Genomic DNA, 20,722 nt, shown 5'->3' with positions numbered 1-20,722 from the left:
AAAAAAAAAAAAAAAAAAAAAAAAAAAAAAAAAAAAAAGAAAGAAAGAAAGAAAAAGGAAAGAATGTCTATGTATGAGGAAGGAAAACAAAGGTAAACTGATTAGTATCAAGTAGCATTATAGATATAATAGCTAAACTTGTCTGAAGATAAAAGACCAACCTGGGATGTTGCTTTCTTCTCCACACTACTTCTTTTCTCTGGTCTTCCCCCTCTCTTCCTCAAGTCTGTATCTACATATATCCTTTGCCTGCTGGTCTTACCTCACTTCACTTCATAAGCTAAACTTTTCCTAGCTAAGTCCCAATTGGACCTGTGACTGAATCAATGAATCTAAGATGTACACCCACAGTCCAGTGATAGAAACAAATTCTATTGTCCCATAGACTTTCCTGTAAGCTATACTGAAAACTAGATTCTCCAGATGGACATCTAATTGTTCTAATCATAAAATCTATTTTCCTCACCTAACTTCCGTGCATTGATTTTCCCATTCCTATACTGGCTCAGTTGGCAGTCTACACAAGTCCTGACAGACTGCCTCTTTACCATCTAAGGTTTCCCAAAACTTGGATCCAATGGAGCCTAAAGAATTGCCATGACAGAAAGAGAGGCACTTAAAATAAGTACCATTACTTTGGTTTCTATTAGGTCAATGTAGACTTTCCCTAAAACATTTGTTTCACAATTAAATTTAAATAACAGATGCACAGCAGGGCCATAGAGTTTAAAATCAATTCTTTTGGAAGTGTTGCTTGAAACCATGTGGATGAGATTTTTTTTTTTTTTTTTTTTTTTTTTTTTTTTTTTTTTTAGGTAGCCTGAAAAGGATGGTGAGGTCTGGAGAACTTAGAAATGACAAAGATTTAGTTGAGTGGAAAGTGCTCTCTGGGGAAGTCCCTCTTCAGCCTCTAAATGTCTGCCAGGAGGAGGTTCAGAACACTGATTTCTTTTTACTCTTCACTTTTATTAATCACCAATTTTAAAAATTAAAGAAAAAATGTGCACTGATGTTGATAGAGGAAGGAAATTCATTTTCAGGTCCAAGAAAACTTTGCATAGATTAAAACTACAAGGATCTGAAATACTAAAAGTGTGTCTCTTCATATAAATTACACATATCTTATTATTTATACATTATGCATATTAAAATTTGCATAATGATGACTTACTGATGCAGAACAAATTTAACTATTTCTTTTTTTTTTTTTTAAAGATTTATTTATTTATTATATGTAAGTACACTGTAGCTGTCTTCAGACACACCAGAAGAGGGAGTCAGATCTTGTTACGGATGGTTGTGAGCCACCATGTGGTTGCTGGGATTTGAACTCCTGACCTTTGGAAGAGCAGTCGGGTGCTCTTACCCACTGAGCCATCTCACCAGCCCCCCTTTTTTTTTTTTTTAAAGATTTATTTATTTAAACTATTTCTTTTCTGGGCCTTATTATATTAGATATAGTATCAATATCCAACAACAAGGACTCTTTCTGTTTCAAACATTTTTCCAGTCATATGAGCATGGAAAAACATCATTTATAATTAGCTAACAGAAAGAGTTAACTGCAAGAAATGTAAGTAAAAATGCACAAAATACTTGAAAGGGAATATTCAATACCAATATAGTTACCACAGCTAGAACACATAGAAAGATCAATCTGATTTTGTCTGTAGAAAGACTTAATTTCGAAAACTGTATATTTTTCTACACTATCACTACAAACTGAAGAAAATGCAAATAAAATTTATGAGTGGGTGGTAACTGAAAAAGCTTATTTAAAGTCGACATGAGGTCTGAATAGACAAAAACATACACAAAACTATGTAAAGTAAAACCATTAATTAGTTTGCCATGGCACTGTGAGTCTGACATGAGAAAAAATAAAAATAAAAATCTAGAAGTAGGCTCAATGTAAGACTCATTTGTAATGCTTTAAATATTTTATAACTTCCTATATGTATACCATGGTTATAACTGTGTACAAATACCTCATCCCTCCCATCCTAGTCCTGCTGACCCTCTTTGTCCCAAATAGTTTTCCTCCTTTCACATCTGTTTAAAAGATTTATACAGGAAAAAATTTAATATATAATAAAAGTAAAATTTTAGTTCAGTGGGGAAATGATTGATTAGTATGTAATATGGAACCAGGAAGTAACTGTGTAGAAATACATACACAAAAGATTTCCAATTAACATCTTACAACAAAATAAATTCTACGTGAATCAAACAAATAAAAATATATTCATAGTTATTAAAGTTATAAGAAAATATTAAAAATTGTTATTGTTAAAAATAACTTTAGCACCATAATGTTCTCTCTAAATATAGCTACAAAGGGCATTAACAAATGGATACTAGAGAAAAAAATTGGAATCTCATATGGATGCCTTAAGACACAATAAAACATTTAAAACTGAAAAAAAAAATGGAATATTTTCACATATACTATGAGAAAAAAGATAATTTCTTTCATTTGAAAATTGTTCACATAAATCATAAACAGACCTTTCACCAAATAGAAAAACCTACAGAAGTCAAATTTTAAATTTTGAGTGTCAATAAAACATAAGAAGTCCAACTAGTAACTCAGCAGTCGGACCTTAAATGTACGAGGAAATACAACTTTTTATTTGATCAACAGGTTGATAATGCAGGCAAAATTGTGATGATATGAGGGTTCATATGTTGTATAGGGATGAGGGATGTATATTTGTAGATTTTCAGAGTGCCGGTAGGTGATACCTGTTAGCTTGTCATTGCCCTGACAATAAGTTGGTTTGACAAAACTAACTTAGTGAATAAGAGGTTTGATTTGGCTCCACAGTTTTGAGGGACACAGTTCAAGATGTTGGAGAAGACTTAACTGGAGGAACCTAGGTCACACTGCCTCTGCAATCAGGAAGTAGAGACACGGGACTGCTTTTGTTCAGCTGGCTTCCTCTTTTCTGACTTAGTGAACCTAGGACCCTACTCTAGGATGGTGGAACACATTCAAGGTGGGTCTTCCTTTCTGGCAGCATCCACTCGGCCATCTTCAGAGCTGTGTTTCTTAGGTTGTTTCAAACTTGGTGAAAATGATAACAACGATGAAGCGTCATGAGCTCCTTTAACCGAGAGGTTCTGTTTCTCAGATTTGACAGCAACAGCTATACATAGATGAAATTAAAATATCTCCCAATAACATATCTCCCAGGATATTGATTCATATCAATCATGAATCCAATAGGCAGTCAACACAAGATTAAAAACCTTAAATGTAGCCAGGTGTGGTGGCGCACGCCTTTAATCCCAGCACTCGGGAGGCAGAGGCAGGCAGATTTCTGAGTTTGAGGCCAGCCTGGTCTACAGAGTGAGTTCCAGGACAGCCAGGGCTATATGGAGAAACTCTGTCTCGAAAAATCAAAACACAAAACAAAACAAACAAAAAACCCAAAACCAAACAAAAACAAAAAAACCTTTAAATGTTCACTGATGGGGAATGGCTAAATAAATTTTAGTATTTCTGTAGAACTGAATAACAAGAAACCATTAAAGAGTAATATTATCTTATTGTCTCAGTACCGCATATAGAAATAAGAAAGTAATTTTACAATAAGTTATATATAGCATATATGATATAAAATAATCTGGACGGTATTTTCAGTGGGGAAACCTAACAGCCTCCTTTGGATACTATTACGTTCTTGTTTTCAGCTCTTTCATGATTCGTATGGTTTCCATACACTGAATAGTAATAAATTTATCAGAAAATGGTAAAACATACCAATGTAGAATTTTAGTAAGAAAACTGATAGGAGCATGCCTTGTGGGAAGGCTTAACAAGTAGGTTAAGACACAAATCAGGTACAGGCTTCTCGCTATATACCATCTACATGTTCCCAATGTCACAGGAGGCACATTATACATCAGAATACAATTCTGCAAAAGAATGTTTAATGTTTCCTTGTGCTTTCTAAAGTGGCAGAAATTTCTAATCAAAGCAATCAGTGAGGGAAGTGTAAAATGATTTTTCACATACATAGAAGTGTAAAAATACAATTCTTAACATGTGTATAACATATGCATGTCATACTTACAAAGGTTACTCTTTCACTCCACCTAAATAATGAAATTAGTATAAAAAAGCATATCACAGTCCAATTCAAGCAAAACTTAAGCTTAAGTGGCAGTTTCTTTTTCTCTAGACCTCAGAGAGAAAGTAGAAAACTCTAGAAATTGCTTCTTATAGAATTGGAAGAATTAAGAAATAAGGGAATGGATGTATAGCAAACAAAGACAGAAAAAAAAAAGAATCAGGCTAAATTTTACAATAGCAATCAAAAGGAAATGTTTTCTAAAAGGATTTTCCAGTTTTCTTTATTAGTGGTTTTAAGAAAAAACATCTTTTCTGACTTTTGAGATACCCTCTCAGGGTTCTGTATCTTTCCCTTAAGCTGACTCTGGAGACTTTTCATGTAAAGTGGTCGAGAGCCGATCTTCTTTAAGCAAATCTTCTAAGTAAGCATCAATCTGCTGCAGGTCTCCTGCTGGACCACCCTGGAAGAGAGAAGCCATAGTCACTCCAGGAGGAGAGGCTCAGCTGTTATTCCTGTCCCTCTGGAAGCCTCCTGCAGTCATCGTGGAGATTCATGCAGCAGCAACCCTACATCACAGTCTGATTAATGCTCTTAACCTTTGCAAATGTTTTCTCTCATTTAATCTTATTTTACGCTTACAAGTGGTTAAGGATTTGAATAATGTTTTCTTCTTCAGTGGAAGTCAGAGTTTTCCTCTTTCAAGAATTGGCTGAAGTGGTAGTGCTGACAGAAGCCCAAATACAATTACTATGTGTGAAATAATTTAGCATAAATTATCTTTTTGCTCTTTAATAATGTAGCCTCTTAATCACTTACTGGATCACCAGGGATTTCTCCGTCTGGCAGCATGTTAAAACCCTTTCCGGGCTGGTGAGATGGCTCAGTGGTTAACAGTGCTGACTGCCCTTCCAAAGGTCCTGAGTTCAAATCCCAGCAACCACATGGTTCACAACCATCCAAAATGAAATCTGATGCCCTCTTCTGGAGTGTCTGAAGACAGCTACAGTGTACTTACATATAATAAATAAATAAATAAATAAATAAATAAATAAATAAATAAATAAATATATTTTTTAAAAAAACCTTTCCATCTGGGTTTGGGGAACAGAAAGAGATTGGGCTGGATGGTGGGGGAGAAGCCCCTTACCACCGGAGGTGAGGGTCCTCATGGTTCAAGTCCCCCACCTTCTCCATAGCTCTTCCTGGGTGAATGGAGGAGTGAGGACTGCCGCCTGAGCTTGTGTGAAGTACTTTTTGTGTGTCTCGTTTTGTACTCAATAGAGAAAGAATTCTTGGTGAAGCTGAAGATGAGGATATTAGAGAAAATGAACTCTCCCACTTCAGCATGTTCACAACTTAAGACATGAGAAGGCTAGGCTGATTCCATGACAAACTTCAAACTGGCAGTTAAGGAGACTAGGCCTAAAAACTGCACAAGTCCAGGCAAGCCCAGGCAAGTCAATTACTAATAGAAAAAAAAAAGCCCAGGCTCCAACTTCATGACCAGGTAATGTCCCAGCCACCTGGCCTGAAGCAGTTTCCAGACTTCCTCAGCTACTTTCTCAGTAATGGTTCCCTCCACAATATGTTCCCAACTCCCCTACCCCTAACACCCCCACACACACACACACACAATGGAATGTCCGTAGAGATGAATGCAACAGATTAACATAGAGGTCACCTACTCTGGAATTCCCTAATGTGCTTTAAATCAGGCCAGCAAGCTCAGTTGGGTGTCTCTATCTTGGTAATGGGAGACCCCAGCATGCTAGATTTCTGCTGAATAAAACACTCTTTGCGTTTACATACTGTTTGAGTCAGGGTATCATTCTTTATTGAATCATGAACCCTTACAGACAGAAACCCATGCAGCCTGGATTCAACTCTGTCATGATATATGGCAGATTTGCCTGTCTCTTTTCCAGTCCAGGATAAAGCCACCCCAATTCTCAAAGTTTTCCATAAGGTCCTGCCTTCTCACAGTGTGCGAAGCTCCAGAAGACTTACCTCATGACTTAAATCTAAAATATCACAGGCTCCTTAAACTCAGTTTTGACTCTGACTTCTCCATATATTTCTAGAATCCACAGAAAGCCTTTACAGCTTTGGCTACTATATTTAAGTTTTTGATATAACCAAGATTCCTATGTGCTGTCTAGAAACTGGGCCACTCTTATAGGTCTAGAGGGACATGGGATAGGGGCATGATATACTGTGGGGAATTGCAGGCTGGTCTCCAGTCGAGCTGAGGTCTGAACCCCGATGGTCATATTTACCTACATGACATGGTAGGCGCTCCCTCATGCTCCTGGAACTCCAGCCCCTGCCTAAGGTACCACCTCCCACAGCCCCCACAAGAGAAGCATGGTCAGTAGTCAAGTAAGCAATGGCCCAAGCTTCTGACCTTCAGGCTAAACTCCTCCCCAGTTACCTAGCAACAGGGAAGACCTTAGAAAGGGGTGCTCAGCTCGCACCTCACTCTCTTATTCCTTTATCCTCTCACCTCTCTCTTCTCTCACTTCTCTCTCCTCTTCCCTTTCTCTTTGTCTTCTTTCCTCTTCTCTCTCTCTCTCTCTCTCTCTCTCTCTCTCTCTTTCCCCTGCATTTCTATAATAAAGCTCTAAAACCATAGAGTCTCTGCTCTGCTCCTTCAAGTTCCACTGACCACTCTGGTCAGTGTTGGGAACTTCTTCCCTTTTCCCTCTCTCCCACAACCCTGGTGGCTTTAGCAAAGTAGCTCAGGGTGGGGGGGGATCCCCAGGCAGGGCTGCCCTTGACCACCCCCTGAAGAGTAGGATAGAGGAATGCCCACCCAGGGATGAGTGGATAGGGTAGGTAGCAGCCCTCCCATGCCTGACTGACCAGAGAACAGGGAAACTCTGGCGGGGTGTGGGCATCTTTTTCTTTCCGTTATTCCCCAGGGCCCCAGGCTCCCCCCTTTTTTGTTCCCAACAATATACTAGAAAGTAAATGTATTTATAAAACTCATCGCTATGTACAGTGAAAGTATACCAATAAAAGAAGATGGGCCCTTACCCATTACTTAATTCATCATGGAAGCATACAAGCAAAAGTGACAATAATTTCGATTTATGATGTTTCCCTGGCTTTTGTTTTGTTTTAACTCCTCCCTCTGAGATTAAGAAAATTATATTTTTATTTTTATATAAAATAAAATTGCATTAAAATATTTCACTTCCTGAAAAAGTTGGAAATTATTATCTTTTGGACACATGCTATTGAGAGACTGATTGATTGGATCTAGAATTACTTAGTTAATAGGGCTCTGGGCATGCCTATGGAAGATTATCTTGACTGTGTTAAATGAGGTAAACAGACCCTCCCACTGTGTGCACTGTGGGTCTGGACAATGTAAGAGGATAAAGGGCCTAAGTAGTAGAATATATTCATTGCTTTCTGTCCTTGACTGCAGGTGCAATGTGGCCAGCTTCAAGCTCCTGCGCTCTGACTTTCATGATAGGCCACATCCTTGAACTGTAAACCAAAACACACTCTTTTCTCTCATAAGCTCATTTTGTCCAGGTATTTTCATCAACTAATGGTACAAGCCAATATTCTAGTGTTTCCTTGGAGAAAGAAGTGCAGAAAAATTCTAATGTATGCCTTGAAAGTTAATTTATTGTAACAGTGTACGGTTAGACAGACCAGACTGCTCGGTCTCTGTGTCTACAGCAACCCCTCCCCTCACAGGCATGGGCAAGCACTCTACTATAAGTACTGCTTGTAACTAGCTAACAGACTTCCAGGTCTTGCCTAGAGCCATGAGTTTTTACCAAAGAAAGTAGATTGGAAGCCACACATCCTGTCCCCACCCCAAACCCCTTTCCTGCTGGGCTGAAGAAGACAGCTGTGACACACCACCCTTCTTTCTCAGAAACATAAGACTCCAACTAGGCCACATGTGCCTGATTCCTCTCTTCATAGCAGTCACCATTTGCCTCTTTGTAGTGGTATTAGGGCCTGAACTTTCTTCAGAGCCCTGTCATTCTGTCCTCTGCCTGTCTGTCCCCAACAGTCTATCACACTATCCCTCGAGCCCAGATCTGAACCAGAAAGATTTTAGTATCATTACTGGCATCAAGGCCTGGGTTAGGCGGTTTCCCCAAGGTGAGTTAGCAAAGCACACCGTTAGGAGGGAGATCCAGTCACAGGCTCTTTCCCCAGAGCTTGTTGCTGCCCCTCACCCTGTCACTCACCAGCTGAAATTTCTGCAGCAGCAAAGCCAGCTTTGCACGGAGGTCACTGAGTTTCTCCTCAGTCCTCTTCCTTTTCAGTTCACACTGTCCCAGAAAAACTTGGTTGAGTAAGCCCCTTCTGTTTGCCTCATACACAATGGACTGCATTTTCCTCTTGAGTCTTTTCTCATACTGAGCCATGTAGATATTCTGGATCTGCGAAGGTTTTTAAAGAACACAAGTACATTTTTAACGACATTATTATTTCCCCATAATATCACAAAGCAATTTCACATTCCAACTCTGCACACAGCGGCTAAGAATCAACCATGATGCTTGAACATACTCTCTGCTGGAGAGGAAGAAGGAAGGAAGGAAAAGCATGTGGAAGTATTTATCACAGAAGGCATGGAGAGGCACAGAGAGGGGAGAGTAATGACCTTAGTTTTGGAATCAAGAAGAAACCTTGTGAAGTGTGACTTTGTTTTCCTCCTCAGTGGTATAATGTCATCTCAAGGAGCAGTACCACAGGCACTGGCAGATGGCCAGTCACGTGGAGCAACTCAGTGATGACCCATTGCTGTAACTCAAATCTGTACTATTCAGAGCACAGAGGCTGCAGAGTAAGGAATTCTGCTCTTGGGACCTTTTTTTTTTTTTTTTTTTTTTTTGGTTAATATTATTTCCTTTTAAATCCTGATATAAAGAATATTGAAAGGCCCCCTAAAGCCCCTCAAGGATTAGGGTCTGGGCTGTTTTCCAAGATGTCATGCTGTTCCCACGGGCTCCTCTTCCATGTTAGAATGGTATTACTTACTCATATCAACATTTTGAGAGGACCGGGGGGAATTCTGAGAAAACAGATACAGGGCAATCCCCACTTTGATAAACATTTAAATGTTTCTATCTTAAGATTTCTGGGTTTGAGTGCTGGCTGGGTGGCAGGGAACTGTAAGACAGACAGACAGACACACACACACACACACTTTACAGCTCTCACTCAAATCCACTAATGTGTGCAAAGTTCTTCTGCACCATCTACAACGTCTGCTGGCCATGCTGCTTTCATGAGTTTTTCCTCTATAAAACCCAATGTTCAAACCCTCACCTGCCCATAGCTCTGTTTCCTAAACATTCTACTAACAACATCCTAAGTCAAGGCATTGAAATTCATTATTAGTGATACAAAGATACATAAGGCTGACTTTGCCCTCAGGCACGTCTTAGTTGGCAGCATGAGGTAGTGCAATTATTCAAGAATTCTATCTGCTGTGAGGAAGAGTTCCATGCTACCAGCTGGCTCTGTGTTGCAGTGGAGAGGGTGTGAGTCCGTTGAATTGAACAGCATTATGTTTCACCATACTAGCGAAATGGAATTAGCTCGGGCATCCATTAACAGATGAGCGGTTGGTTAAGTATATGCTTATACACTACAGAATTTATACAGCTAGAAAGAAAATGAAGTCATGACATTTACAGGACAGTGGGTGGGAACTAGTAACCACTACATTGAGGTGACTTAGGCTCAGAAAGACAAACAGTATGTTCTCTCTCCTATTCTGTGTATCCAGGTGGGAGCAAATATGGGTAAAGATGAGAAACTAGAAAGAGGTTTGCGAAAGAACAAAAACAGAGAGTGGGGTAAAGGAAGCAGAAAAGACGTGGGGAGAGCTGTGGAGAATACTGGGGTAAAAGGTTATATATGCAGTGTATATGTGCAGGGTTTGTATGAGGGTATATTGTAGTGTTTGTGTACAGAGTATATATATGCAGGGTATATGTGCAAGGTATATTGCAAGGTTTGTGTGAGGGTATATGTGCAGGGTATATGTGCAGGGTGTATGTGCAGGGAAGTGAGGTGGAGCAGAGAGAGCATGGGGAGAATCAACCATAGTGAAGTATGTATGAAAATCCCATATGAAAGCTGGTAAAGCAACTTTAATCAACCGATGATACCTTAGTTAAAGCCTCACCCTACAGCACCGTGACCTGCTGCTTATGTTGGTAAGTTTCCCTCTGAATACCTGTGGTTTTCATAAACTCAATTGAGAACAGTCTCTGAAAAAGCACCAGCAGAGCCGTGTGTGTGTGTGTGTGTGTGTGTGTGTGTGTGTGTGTGTGTGTGTGTGTGTGTGTGTGTGTGTGTGTGTGTGTGTATGCAGCATGCAGATGAGGAGACAGACTAGGAGGTTGGTTGATTGTTATGTAAACAAATCATGGATTTTTTTTTCCCCAAAGCTAAAACTACCTGGGAGCTTGTTTAATTTTCTGTGACTCCTCAACAATTTCTGTTTTGTTCCAGTCTTTCAAAGATTTGGAGATATTTCTTAAACTTTGAAAATTCCCATTTCTGGTTTAAACTAACTTCCATTTCAGTGCTACATAAGCACTGGTTGTGGGAACACTTGCATCTTCAAATTCAAAAAGATGTTGCTTCGTGACATCTGATGGGCTACACATTAATCTAAGTCTGGATAAGGACAGAAAAACTTGATTTTCTTCCAAACCTAACATTTCAAAACACATATTATTTTTTCTTTGGAGCAAAGGGTTGTTTAGATTTCAGGATATAAATGGCTTCATGGAAAGGAAGCTTACCTGGTTGAAACACGTTTTTAGCTTTTCGTTTATATTCTCTGGGCATCGCTCCAGCTGTTTTCATAAGCAATAACAGAAAAGGACATTAATTTTACAGAGTGATCTGTCTAGAATACTGTTAGAACACTGATGTTTCTAGTATGAAAAATCATCCAAGCTTAGAATCCACCAACACTGCTACTAGGCATCTTTTAAGCCTAATTAAGTTATTTAACTGAACTGACCTACCTGAATTTATTATTTTCTTTAAAGAAGCAAGGTAGCCTATGTTAAATAATAAACTCAGCCTAGTTTAGCAATCTGCAGAAAGTACAAATCAAGGTGAAGGAAAATCAAATGACAACTATCCAAAATGCAGTGTGAAGAAGGCATATATTTGGGTAGCAATAGACTAGGAGTCACAGGTATCTTGAGCAGGATTAGATAAGAGATTAGTTGATGCCACCCAGAAATGGCTCTTAGCAGAGAAAGCACCATGGTCCAGGAATAAGGCTTCAGACATGGTAGCATCCAGAATTCAAACAGGAAATAATTACTGTAAAGATGATGGGGTAGAGGTGCAGAAAACAAGGAAGTGGGCCATGAGGTCATGGATGCTATGCAAAGAAAGCACTCTGGGGAGAAAGCAGAAACCTGGGTTGAATACCTCTGGAAGTCAGGTAAGAAAACAACTACCACACTTGGCCCAGAGCTCACTGGTGACCCCTACAGGAAGGACTTCAGCTAAGCAATGCAGTAGAAGCCAATGAGAGGCTGAGATGAAAGAAGGTGAAGAAATGAAATCCTGGGCACATGGCACTTCTATCCTATTAGTAACCTGTGTTCTTTTCACTGAGAACCTTTCCTTGTGTGCCTGCCGATCTTACAGTCCATGCTGACCATGGTGGCCGAGAAGGGCCTGTCAGAGTCCTACCTGGAGTGTCTCTTCCCTGCATTGGCCTGCTACATGTACTCCTCACTTACCAACACCTCCACCTGGAGGGTACTAAACCCTGTTAGCACTTTGCCCCTAGATTTGAACCAAGGCCGGTGTGAGAGTCACCCTCTGCATCTGAGGCAGCTGGCCAAAGTTGTTCCTCCCATCTTCCATGGCACTGTCACCAAGAGGAGCTTCGGTGAGTGCTTTGTCTTCATCATTCCCCATGAGGTTTAGAAAGAGTACTCTGAACACCTCAGAGGGCTGAGCTGCACAATCCTTAGCTCAGCATCTCAATAATGGAGGATGAAATGAGAAACTCTATTTGGTAGGAGAGTGTTGTGGTGATCTGAACAAGAACGGCCTCTATGGGCTCAGGTTTGAATGCTTGTGTCCGCAGTTGGTGGAACTGTTCAGAAAGATTAAGAGGCACATTCATGTTGGTGGAGATGTGTCCCTGGGCATGGACTCTGAGGTTTCCAAAATCTCATGCCATTCCCAGTTAGTTCTCTGCGCCTTGTGCTTGTGGATCGGAATGTGAGCTCTCAGTTACTGCTCTAACGCCACACTTGCTTTCCTGCTATTACCATGCTGTCCTCCATGATAGTCATGGCTAACAGTCTCAGTCTCCGAGATCTTCTCTACCTTGCTTTGCCTGTGATGGCAGTGACTTCTCACATACCTGGTATGGAATTTCGATCTCCAATCACTGAAAGCCTTTCTATGTCCTCCTCTATGTTCACACTGTTCTGTCAGTCACCCAGTTCCAAAATAGCCAGCTTACCTCAGGATTTGTTATGAGTTCTTCCACAGATGTGCACTCAAATTCAGATGATAGCTGAAACTCGGGAACAAAGTATAGAAGAATTTCCCTAAGAAGACAATCACAACAAAATCATAGTGTACCCAGACAAGAGAGGCAGCACCCATCCTTAAGAACAGAGTTTGTCTCTTGTGTGTTTAACTTCCTGGCAGAGATAGATGTTAGTTCCTATTAATTATTTTGTTTTCAACATTAACATCTTCAGGAAACAGAGACTGGGGTTGGAACTTGGATGTGGTCATAAAAGGGCAATAGGAGGGAGCCTCTCAGAGATGGAGATGCTCTGCTTCTTGACTGTGTCAACAGTAATACCTTGATTGTGGTTTTGTTCTTCAGTTTTTCAAGATATTTCCATTATAAAAGTACACTTTTAATTTTATTATCTCTTTAAACCATACATTGTATTTTATTATTTATTTTAAAGTTAAAAGTTCATTAAAACAATAAAATGAAAGGAAAACCAAAGGAGAAAAAGAGGATAGGAAGGAAAGACAAGCAACAGAATAGAAAAGGAGAGGGAGAGAGACAGAGAGAGAGACAGAGAGAGACAGAGACAGAGACAGGGGGCGGGGGTGCTGGGTAGATGGCTTATTGGGTAAAACAGAAAGGGGCTGGTGTTCGGATTCCCTGCATCAATATAACTAACTGCTGGGTGAGCATAGTAGGCACCTTAATCCCAGTGTTCCAGAGGCATCTGTACACACACACACACACACACACACACACACACACACCACATACATGTCACAAACATGCAAACACACACAAAGGCATGCATAATCACAGATATATCCCTGCTTGTGTGTGGGGGTGGGGGGGGGGGAGATAGAGAGACAGAGACAGAGGCAGAAACAGAAGAGACATATTTAAAAAGATTCAAAGATTCGCAATACCTAGAAATCTGCAACTACCATTCTAGGAAACCTCTGCACCTGTGTGAATATCCTTTTCTATAGAGAATTCAGTGTTGAAAGCTTCCTGGAGAAAAACCACTACTGGCTCTATTCACTCCACACCCTCCTCCTCCCCCCCCCCCCCCCCCGCAAGAACAAAGGTGTTTAATTACCCAAAGCAATACCCTTCATTAGAGTCTACAGGGCTAGTCTTGAAATTCACAGATGGACCCAGGCAGAAGCACAACCTTTAATCCTAACACTTGGGAAACTGAGGCAGGAAGATTGACTTTAAGACCATCTTGAGGGGCATAATGAGACCATGTCTCAAAGAAGAACAAAAAAGAAATCACATATGGATCTTAGTTTTCCCAGACCATGGTGTCCCCTGGTCTGAAGATCTTTTATTTTGCCAGAATATATCATATTTCTCTGGGATTAATTATATTCATGATACATATTTCATTTCTAAGAGAACAGAGAATCTAGAAATGTATGGCCAGCACATCTGAAAGTTGTGTGGGTTTGTTTTTTTGTTTTTGGTGTTTTTTTTTGGTTTTTTTTCTGTTTTGCTTTGTTTTTTTGTTTTTCAAGACAGGGTTTCTCTGTGTAGCCCTGGCTGTCCTGGAACTCACTTTGTAGACCAGGCTGGCCTCGAACTCAGAAATCCGCCTGTCTCTGCCTCCCAAGGGCTGGGATCAAAGGCGTGCGCCACCACTGCCCGGCTTGGTTTTTTTCTGATTCACTTACTATGTTTAGCCTTTTGTGCCTTTCTAAAGCAAGTTGTGGCTAAATGGCTAAATAGCTCCTCCTTTGGGAATTCTGTTCCACGGACTGACTAGACAGAAAGATAAGTGATACAACAATGCAGCCTCTAAATACACACACACACACACACACACACACACACACACGACCTCATTTTTCTGCAGGATTAATTCACCCCTGCCCAAGGTCAGGCACAAAAAAAAAAAGCCAAAGAGTAACAAAAGTTCACACCTGTAGGTTCTGATTATAACTATTTAGCAGTTCTTAAAACTTCCTTCCGTTACTGGCATGGGTCCCTTTCTCCTATTCTATCGTATTCTTTAAGGATGTTTTCCTTTGTTTCAGAGTTTATCATATCTAACTCTATAAGCCTATCCAATTTCAGGTTTCTTTAACCAGACACAGCCAGTCTATAATTCACTGGGGACCCCTAAAGGAGTTGTGCCTGCAAACATGCCAAAAAAACACCCTAAGAATCAACGCTCAATATGATGATTCTGGGCACTGCTGAGTCCATGTGCTCACTAGGGAGATGGTTTCTGGGAAGGTTTAATATGCCATTGCTGGCTAACGATAGAGGCAGACCCAGTTTAACGTCTTAATACAGTCAATCGCACTACCTCCTTTTGATCACATGGAACTCGTTAAAATTAATAGTACCGGCGTTGCACTGACATGAAGAAAAAAGACTAGCCAAGTGAAAAATAAGAAAGATGGTGAATCTGAAAAGAATGTTTATGTCTCCGGAAAAAAAAAAAGTTAAGTAGGAAAGCATTCAACCTCCGTTACAACACACTCAGGCAGCTCTTTCCTAGCCTCAGTGGGGAGAGCCCAGGAAGATATTCACCTATTCGTGGTTTTAATTCAAAATAATTCTTGGATGGATATCTAAAATATTGTAAAGGCACAAAATAATAACTATTATTATCAAGAAACTCTGGTTTACTTTCAGCAATGTCCCAAGTTACTTATTATGTAGTCATATCCACACATTTTTAAATGATCACATATTTATTCAGATACATATAGGTGCACACAATACATCAATATATCTATTATTATATTTATATATGTGAATGTAATTGACTGCACACTATCAAGTCTGAGTAACCAGTTGATATGCCCTGACTTTAATATCAGTAAATAAACCAGGCTAAATCTACAGTCAGTTAACTACAAAGCAAAGGGTAAGAAATAAATGGTCCTCTGAAAAAATGCTGTCAAAGGATGAAGCACTATAGGGAGAACTCATTCTTCAGACATTCGCTGGTAGGCTTAACAATATGACACCCATTTATCCATCTGCCTTTCCATCCATCCAAAGCCACTTGACTAGTGGCCTTTACAATCTTATAACATCTTTACACAGTTGGGTGTGCCCTCTTTCTGTCTCCTTTCTAGATGACTGCAGGGTTGCCAACTCAGGCTCAATGGGTGCTTAGCATAGCTAATGAGGAACATAGTGCTAGTGGTTTACTGGTCCATCAACCTTGTCTCCTTACATAAAATCAAGTGCCCTTAATCTCCTGGAGCAGGACTGCTGTTAGACATGACTCTTGAAGGATAGGCTCTATATCCAAGTAAATGTAGCCCTTCGGCCCTTAATGCTGCCACAGGGCTCTGTACAGATGCATAATAGAGTCTATGTCTACAGTGCTCTCTAGTCCTTTCACACACAGGACAGCACCTGGGTGTTAGCAGCAGCCATGGCTGGCTTTTCTTCCTTCCTTTCTTTCTACCATCTATTCTTTGAGAACTTCCACCTACAAGGGAATTCATTCAGTTGCTAAGAAAATCAAGGCCTTATGGGAATGTCCCTCCAGCGATCATAGGCTTTGTTGTTCTTCTTGGCTCAAAGTCCCCTCACCTAACTCAGCAAGTCCTTGAACCCAGAAAAATTAATGGTGCCCACTAAGTGAACTGGACTCTTGCTCCTACCCCAGCCCTCCCTATGACAGCTTTCTGAGAACACACTTGTGGACAATACGTTCATGGTATTGACAGTAAAGCCATCTCCTGTACCTGTCCCATTCGGAAAACCCAGAATCATCTCTCCTTCCCAGCTTCTCCTTTGAGAGCTGAGATTATGACATCTAAATTCCTTGAGTAACCATGTCTACAAATGTCCAAATTCAACCCACCAAAGAGTGAAACTCAGTTCTCTTCTGTAAGTTCCATATCTAAACCCACAAAAAATCCTTTTCAAAAGGCCATGAGAATGTCATGCGTATCTTTGTGAGTAGAAAAAAAAACATAATATTCAATAAAAATCTTCTTTATTATATTCAAGGAAAGAGTAGCCTATGTGTGTATATCCACCATACTGCTGGGTCACATCACAATGGGCAGCTAGTGACCACAAGTTCTCTTTCAAGGGACTATTAACTTATGGTGTATCTAACTGAATATGGTTAAGGAAATAGGCCATAAAAATCATTCCACTGAATGTATTCAAAAACATCCCCTATCAGCGGGAAGCCAACATAAAACAAAACACGGTTTGTCACTGCTTATTTTAAAGATTCAATACAGCATGTGGGAAAATTAGGAATTATTTTTACCTTAAGTGAGACAGCAGTTTTCTTGCTGTTTCCTCCACAGACATGCTTTGAGAAGGCATTGGTGAAGACGGTAGCTGACAGTCACCACTCACGGAGTTGATTTTGTGTCCAGAACGTGGACTTAAATCTTCCATTTGCACCCCGGGCAAGCTGGGATTTCTGATGTCAAGAATAACCATGTTAGATTCCACCCATTTCAGAAACATTCCCATGAGTTGTTAATACACAATGAAAGAAAAGGACAGGCATCAATGTAATACTCAGAGATCCCACGTATTTGAGTATACAAAAGTCTTATAGCAAAAATAACTTAGTCTTATACATTGCTTCAAGGTTTGGGGCTAGCATTGATTAAACACAATTTGTGATAATTCACTAATTATTTAGGATTGCTTGAGACAGTATCTTATCTAGACTTGATTGACCTTGAACTCACTATATATACAGCTGATAGTCTTGAACTCCTGATCTTCTTGTCCACTTCCCAAGTGCTGGGTGCTGGGATTTTAGGTATATCCTATCACACCTAGTCAACAATAGAGTCATATACCACTCACCTCTTCTCTGCAGGAAGAGACTTAGGTTCTATTTTATACTTGCAAAGATGCACAATAACCAAACATATAAGGGCCAAAGGTAAAAAGAGAAATTCCTAGTAAAGATATGAGGGAAGAATGTTCTGGAGGAACAGTTAATGATCCTAGAGTATCAGTCACGTGAGGGTGCATGAGAGTGAAGCAGGAGACAAGAACAATGCTTTGGGCATGGTTGGAACACAACAGTGACTGACACCAAAGGTGGTGGAGCAAAGGAGGTGGAGGTGGACACAGGTCAGATGGGTAGAGAGGGTAGACAGGCACTTTTATTTTCAAGTAGCAATAAAGATCTTTTTTTTTTTAAATCCTTTCACACTGACACCTATAAACCTCTGCTTCAAAGAGTTTGGTCTGATTATCCTGGGAAGGCCTTTAAGAATGGGGTGATAATTTAAATAATGAGGAAGGTGCCTCTGCTGCTAACTCTTCTTTAGCGTTAAGCATACTGTCTTACTTCACCCATCCATTTTACGATGAAGAATATTATATAAACTACTGCTTAGTCATCTGTTAAAGAGTATATATAAAACATCCAAGTGATCATTAATTATAATCTTCTATCTATATATTGACATTTTAAGATTTTTCTAAAAGCATTTTAAAGTTGCCAGAAATTGTCTCTGGTGTTGACAGTAAGGGTAAAATATTTTAGGCCAGATCCCAGGACAGCATTTCTTCTGTCAAATGTCACAGGGATGGAGACATTTCTCAGTGGTATAGCACCTGCCTAGCATCCTAAGCACTAACAAAACAACTAATAGCGGGGCGTACCTCACATTAGAATACTGAGGATTAAATGAAATGTATAACTAGTTCAGTTCTGAGGATTAAGTGCTCAACAAACAGTATCTAATAACCACTGTTATTATAATCATCTTTTTCATAGCTACTATCTCTTCTGGATTTGATCAATTTCTTCCATGAAGGTTGTTTTATATGATTATAGGTCTAACATTCATTTTATACTAAGTCAACAGGGCTTTTTGTTTCATTGGTTGCTTATTTTCTGTCTTTCTTTCTTTTCATTTTTTTTCTTTATTTTTTTGAAACATGGTTTGTTTGTGTAGCGCTGGCTGTCCTGAAACTGTCTCTGTAAACCAGACTGTCCTCCAATTCAAGAGATCTGCTTGCCTGTGCCTCCCAAGTGCTAATTAAAGGCATGTACGACTACCACCTAGCCTGGTTCAACAGTGTTAAAATGAACCTCAAGAACTAAAAGTCATACATTCACATAATACACACACACACATACACACACACACACACACACACACACAAACACACTCACCCCGAACATGCATACATTCTAGTATCTGGCTCTATCCAAATTTTTAACTCCTATTTTAACAAATACTTGTATATTACAGTCTTTTCCATGACAAGGCCTGGCCACAGCACTGGTGGATATCCAAATAAACATCAAGTGCCCACTATGGACAGGCATCTGTCTGGTTACTTAGAGACATGGGGATAAAAAGGCAGATTGTGTTCTTACAGAGTTAGGTTTATTTCTCATGGAAAAGGCAGGAAACAGCCAAGCAAGAGAGAATGCAACTGGTAAAGGGTTTAGCAAACAACTTTGGAAGCGGAAGGACTTGCCATGTACCTAGGCACTGCTGCAGAGACTCTGTGGATATCCACATCTGCCCAGGACAGCTAGGAGACCCCAAGGAAGGGAACATTGACCTGAGATCCAACTATAATGGGAGCGGGGCTGATGGGACACAGGCTGGCAGTGTGCATCCAAGTATCTATGTATAGACAGGGAAGGATGTCTGCATCATAAATAATTTAGAATTCCTGGGAAACAAAGTAGAGACTTCGTTTTAAGGAGGAATACAGTAAGGACTATGTATGCCATGGGGAAATTTAAATGTCACTTTCCAAGTGACAGGGCTACTACAGGCTTGTTTGTTTGTTTGTTTTGATTTTTTGGAGACAGTTTCTTTGTGTAGCCCTGACTGTCCTGGAACTCACTCTGAAGACCAGGCTGGCCTCAAACCCAGAAATCTGCCTGCCTCTGCCTCCCAAGTGCTGGTATTAAAAGCGTGAGCCACCGCCGCCCAGTGACTCTCACTTCTTTGGTGACTATACAGTAATTTGTAGATGGTTAGCTATTGTGAACAGGAAGTGAAGCTTGCTCCCTTTCGCTATTCCAAAATCCTCACAAAAGAAATGAAAAGATTTACAGAAAAGGAGAATGCCTATGCTTTCGGCTGTGCTGTAAGATTGGGTGTCATTCTTAATTGCCTTTGTTGCTATTATTTTCTGTCTTATTCTACTTCCACATTGATAATTACTTTCCAGCAGCGTAATTACACTCGTTTGGAATCTGTATAATTATAGTATACACACCTTTTCCAGTGAAGCGCTGAAGAATCTCCTTTCACTACTGGAGTATCATCACACAGCTCTTGTTTGTCTTCAAAAGAACACAGACAAAATATCAGGCTTATGAGCATACTATAAATTACACCAAAAAAAAAAAGAAAGAAAGAAAATGCCAGCTCACTAACTACCTGTGTAGAGTCTGAATATGTGTTAAACATCCATTTGTAAATTATGCCAATTTCAGTGCAATTTTTAACACATTCTTAAGGGAATTTGTAATAATTTTAATGAAGTATATATTGGTGTAATTATGATCTAAGAACTTCTGCAACCTCTTGCCTGTAATGTTTTACGATTACGAATGTGTGGAAAGCCGATACAGTCTGCTCAAGTCACCTCTCACTCTACCTTCTCCTAAGATGACCCTGTTTTTCCTCTCATATGCCACTCTCACGTTGGGATTCAGGTTCAGAGTTCTGAGTCTAGATGAGCGTGGAGGCTCCACTAGAGAGTTGAACTTTAGAGCAGGAAGAAGTCTGCTATTTCTAGAAGATCTGATCACTCAGGAAATCTCAGAATTATAGTTTAAGAGAAGTTGGCCATTTAGTTTACAATTTCCGTGTGGAATTGCATTGTGGCTCATGAAGTAGCTGAGTGAGTTGCTTCTATCCTGCTCAGTAATTCCTTGTAATTTTAAGATTTATTTATTTATTTATTTATTTATTTATTTATTTATTTATTTATTTATGATATGTGAGTACACTGTAGCTGTCTTCAGATACTCCAGTAGAGGGAGTCAGATCTCATCACAGATGGTTGTGAGCCACCATGTAGTTTCTGGGATTTGAACTCAGGACCTTCAGAAGAGCAGTCAGTGTGCTCTTAACCACTGAGCCATGTCTCCAGCCCAGCAATTCCTTGTTATGACATTCCTGGTACTTTTGCTTCACAGAATTAATCA

General features: G+C 39.9%; 1 protein-coding gene across 1 annotated transcript in view; it reads right to left on the bottom strand.

Moving 5' to 3' along the window:
• Positions 1-4,343: 4,343 nt before the first annotated feature.
• Positions 4,344-20,722, bottom strand: part of Morc1 (MORC family CW-type zinc finger 1) — a 188,581-nt gene continuing 172,202 nt past the window's right edge. The window contains exons 22-27 of the mRNA XM_021185413.1: positions 19,786-19,852; positions 16,835-16,984; positions 12,574-12,661; positions 10,874-10,927; positions 8,297-8,491; positions 4,344-4,539 (exon numbers count right to left, since the gene is read on the bottom strand). Of these exons, the coding sequence (XP_021041072.1) occupies positions 4,432-4,539; positions 8,297-8,491; positions 10,874-10,927; positions 12,574-12,661; positions 16,835-16,984; positions 19,786-19,852 (662 nt within the window). The 3' untranslated portion in view covers positions 4,344-4,431. The remainder of the gene's footprint in view (positions 4,540-8,296; positions 8,492-10,873; positions 10,928-12,573; positions 12,662-16,834; positions 16,985-19,785; positions 19,853-20,722) is intronic.

Source organism: Mus caroli, chromosome 16 (genome assembly GCF_900094665.2).
Source record: "Mus caroli chromosome 16, CAROLI_EIJ_v1.1, whole genome shotgun sequence".
Classification (NCBI taxonomy): Eukaryota; Metazoa; Chordata; class Mammalia; order Rodentia; family Muridae; genus Mus; species Mus caroli.
This window is presented reverse-complemented; position numbering and strand designations above follow the sequence as displayed.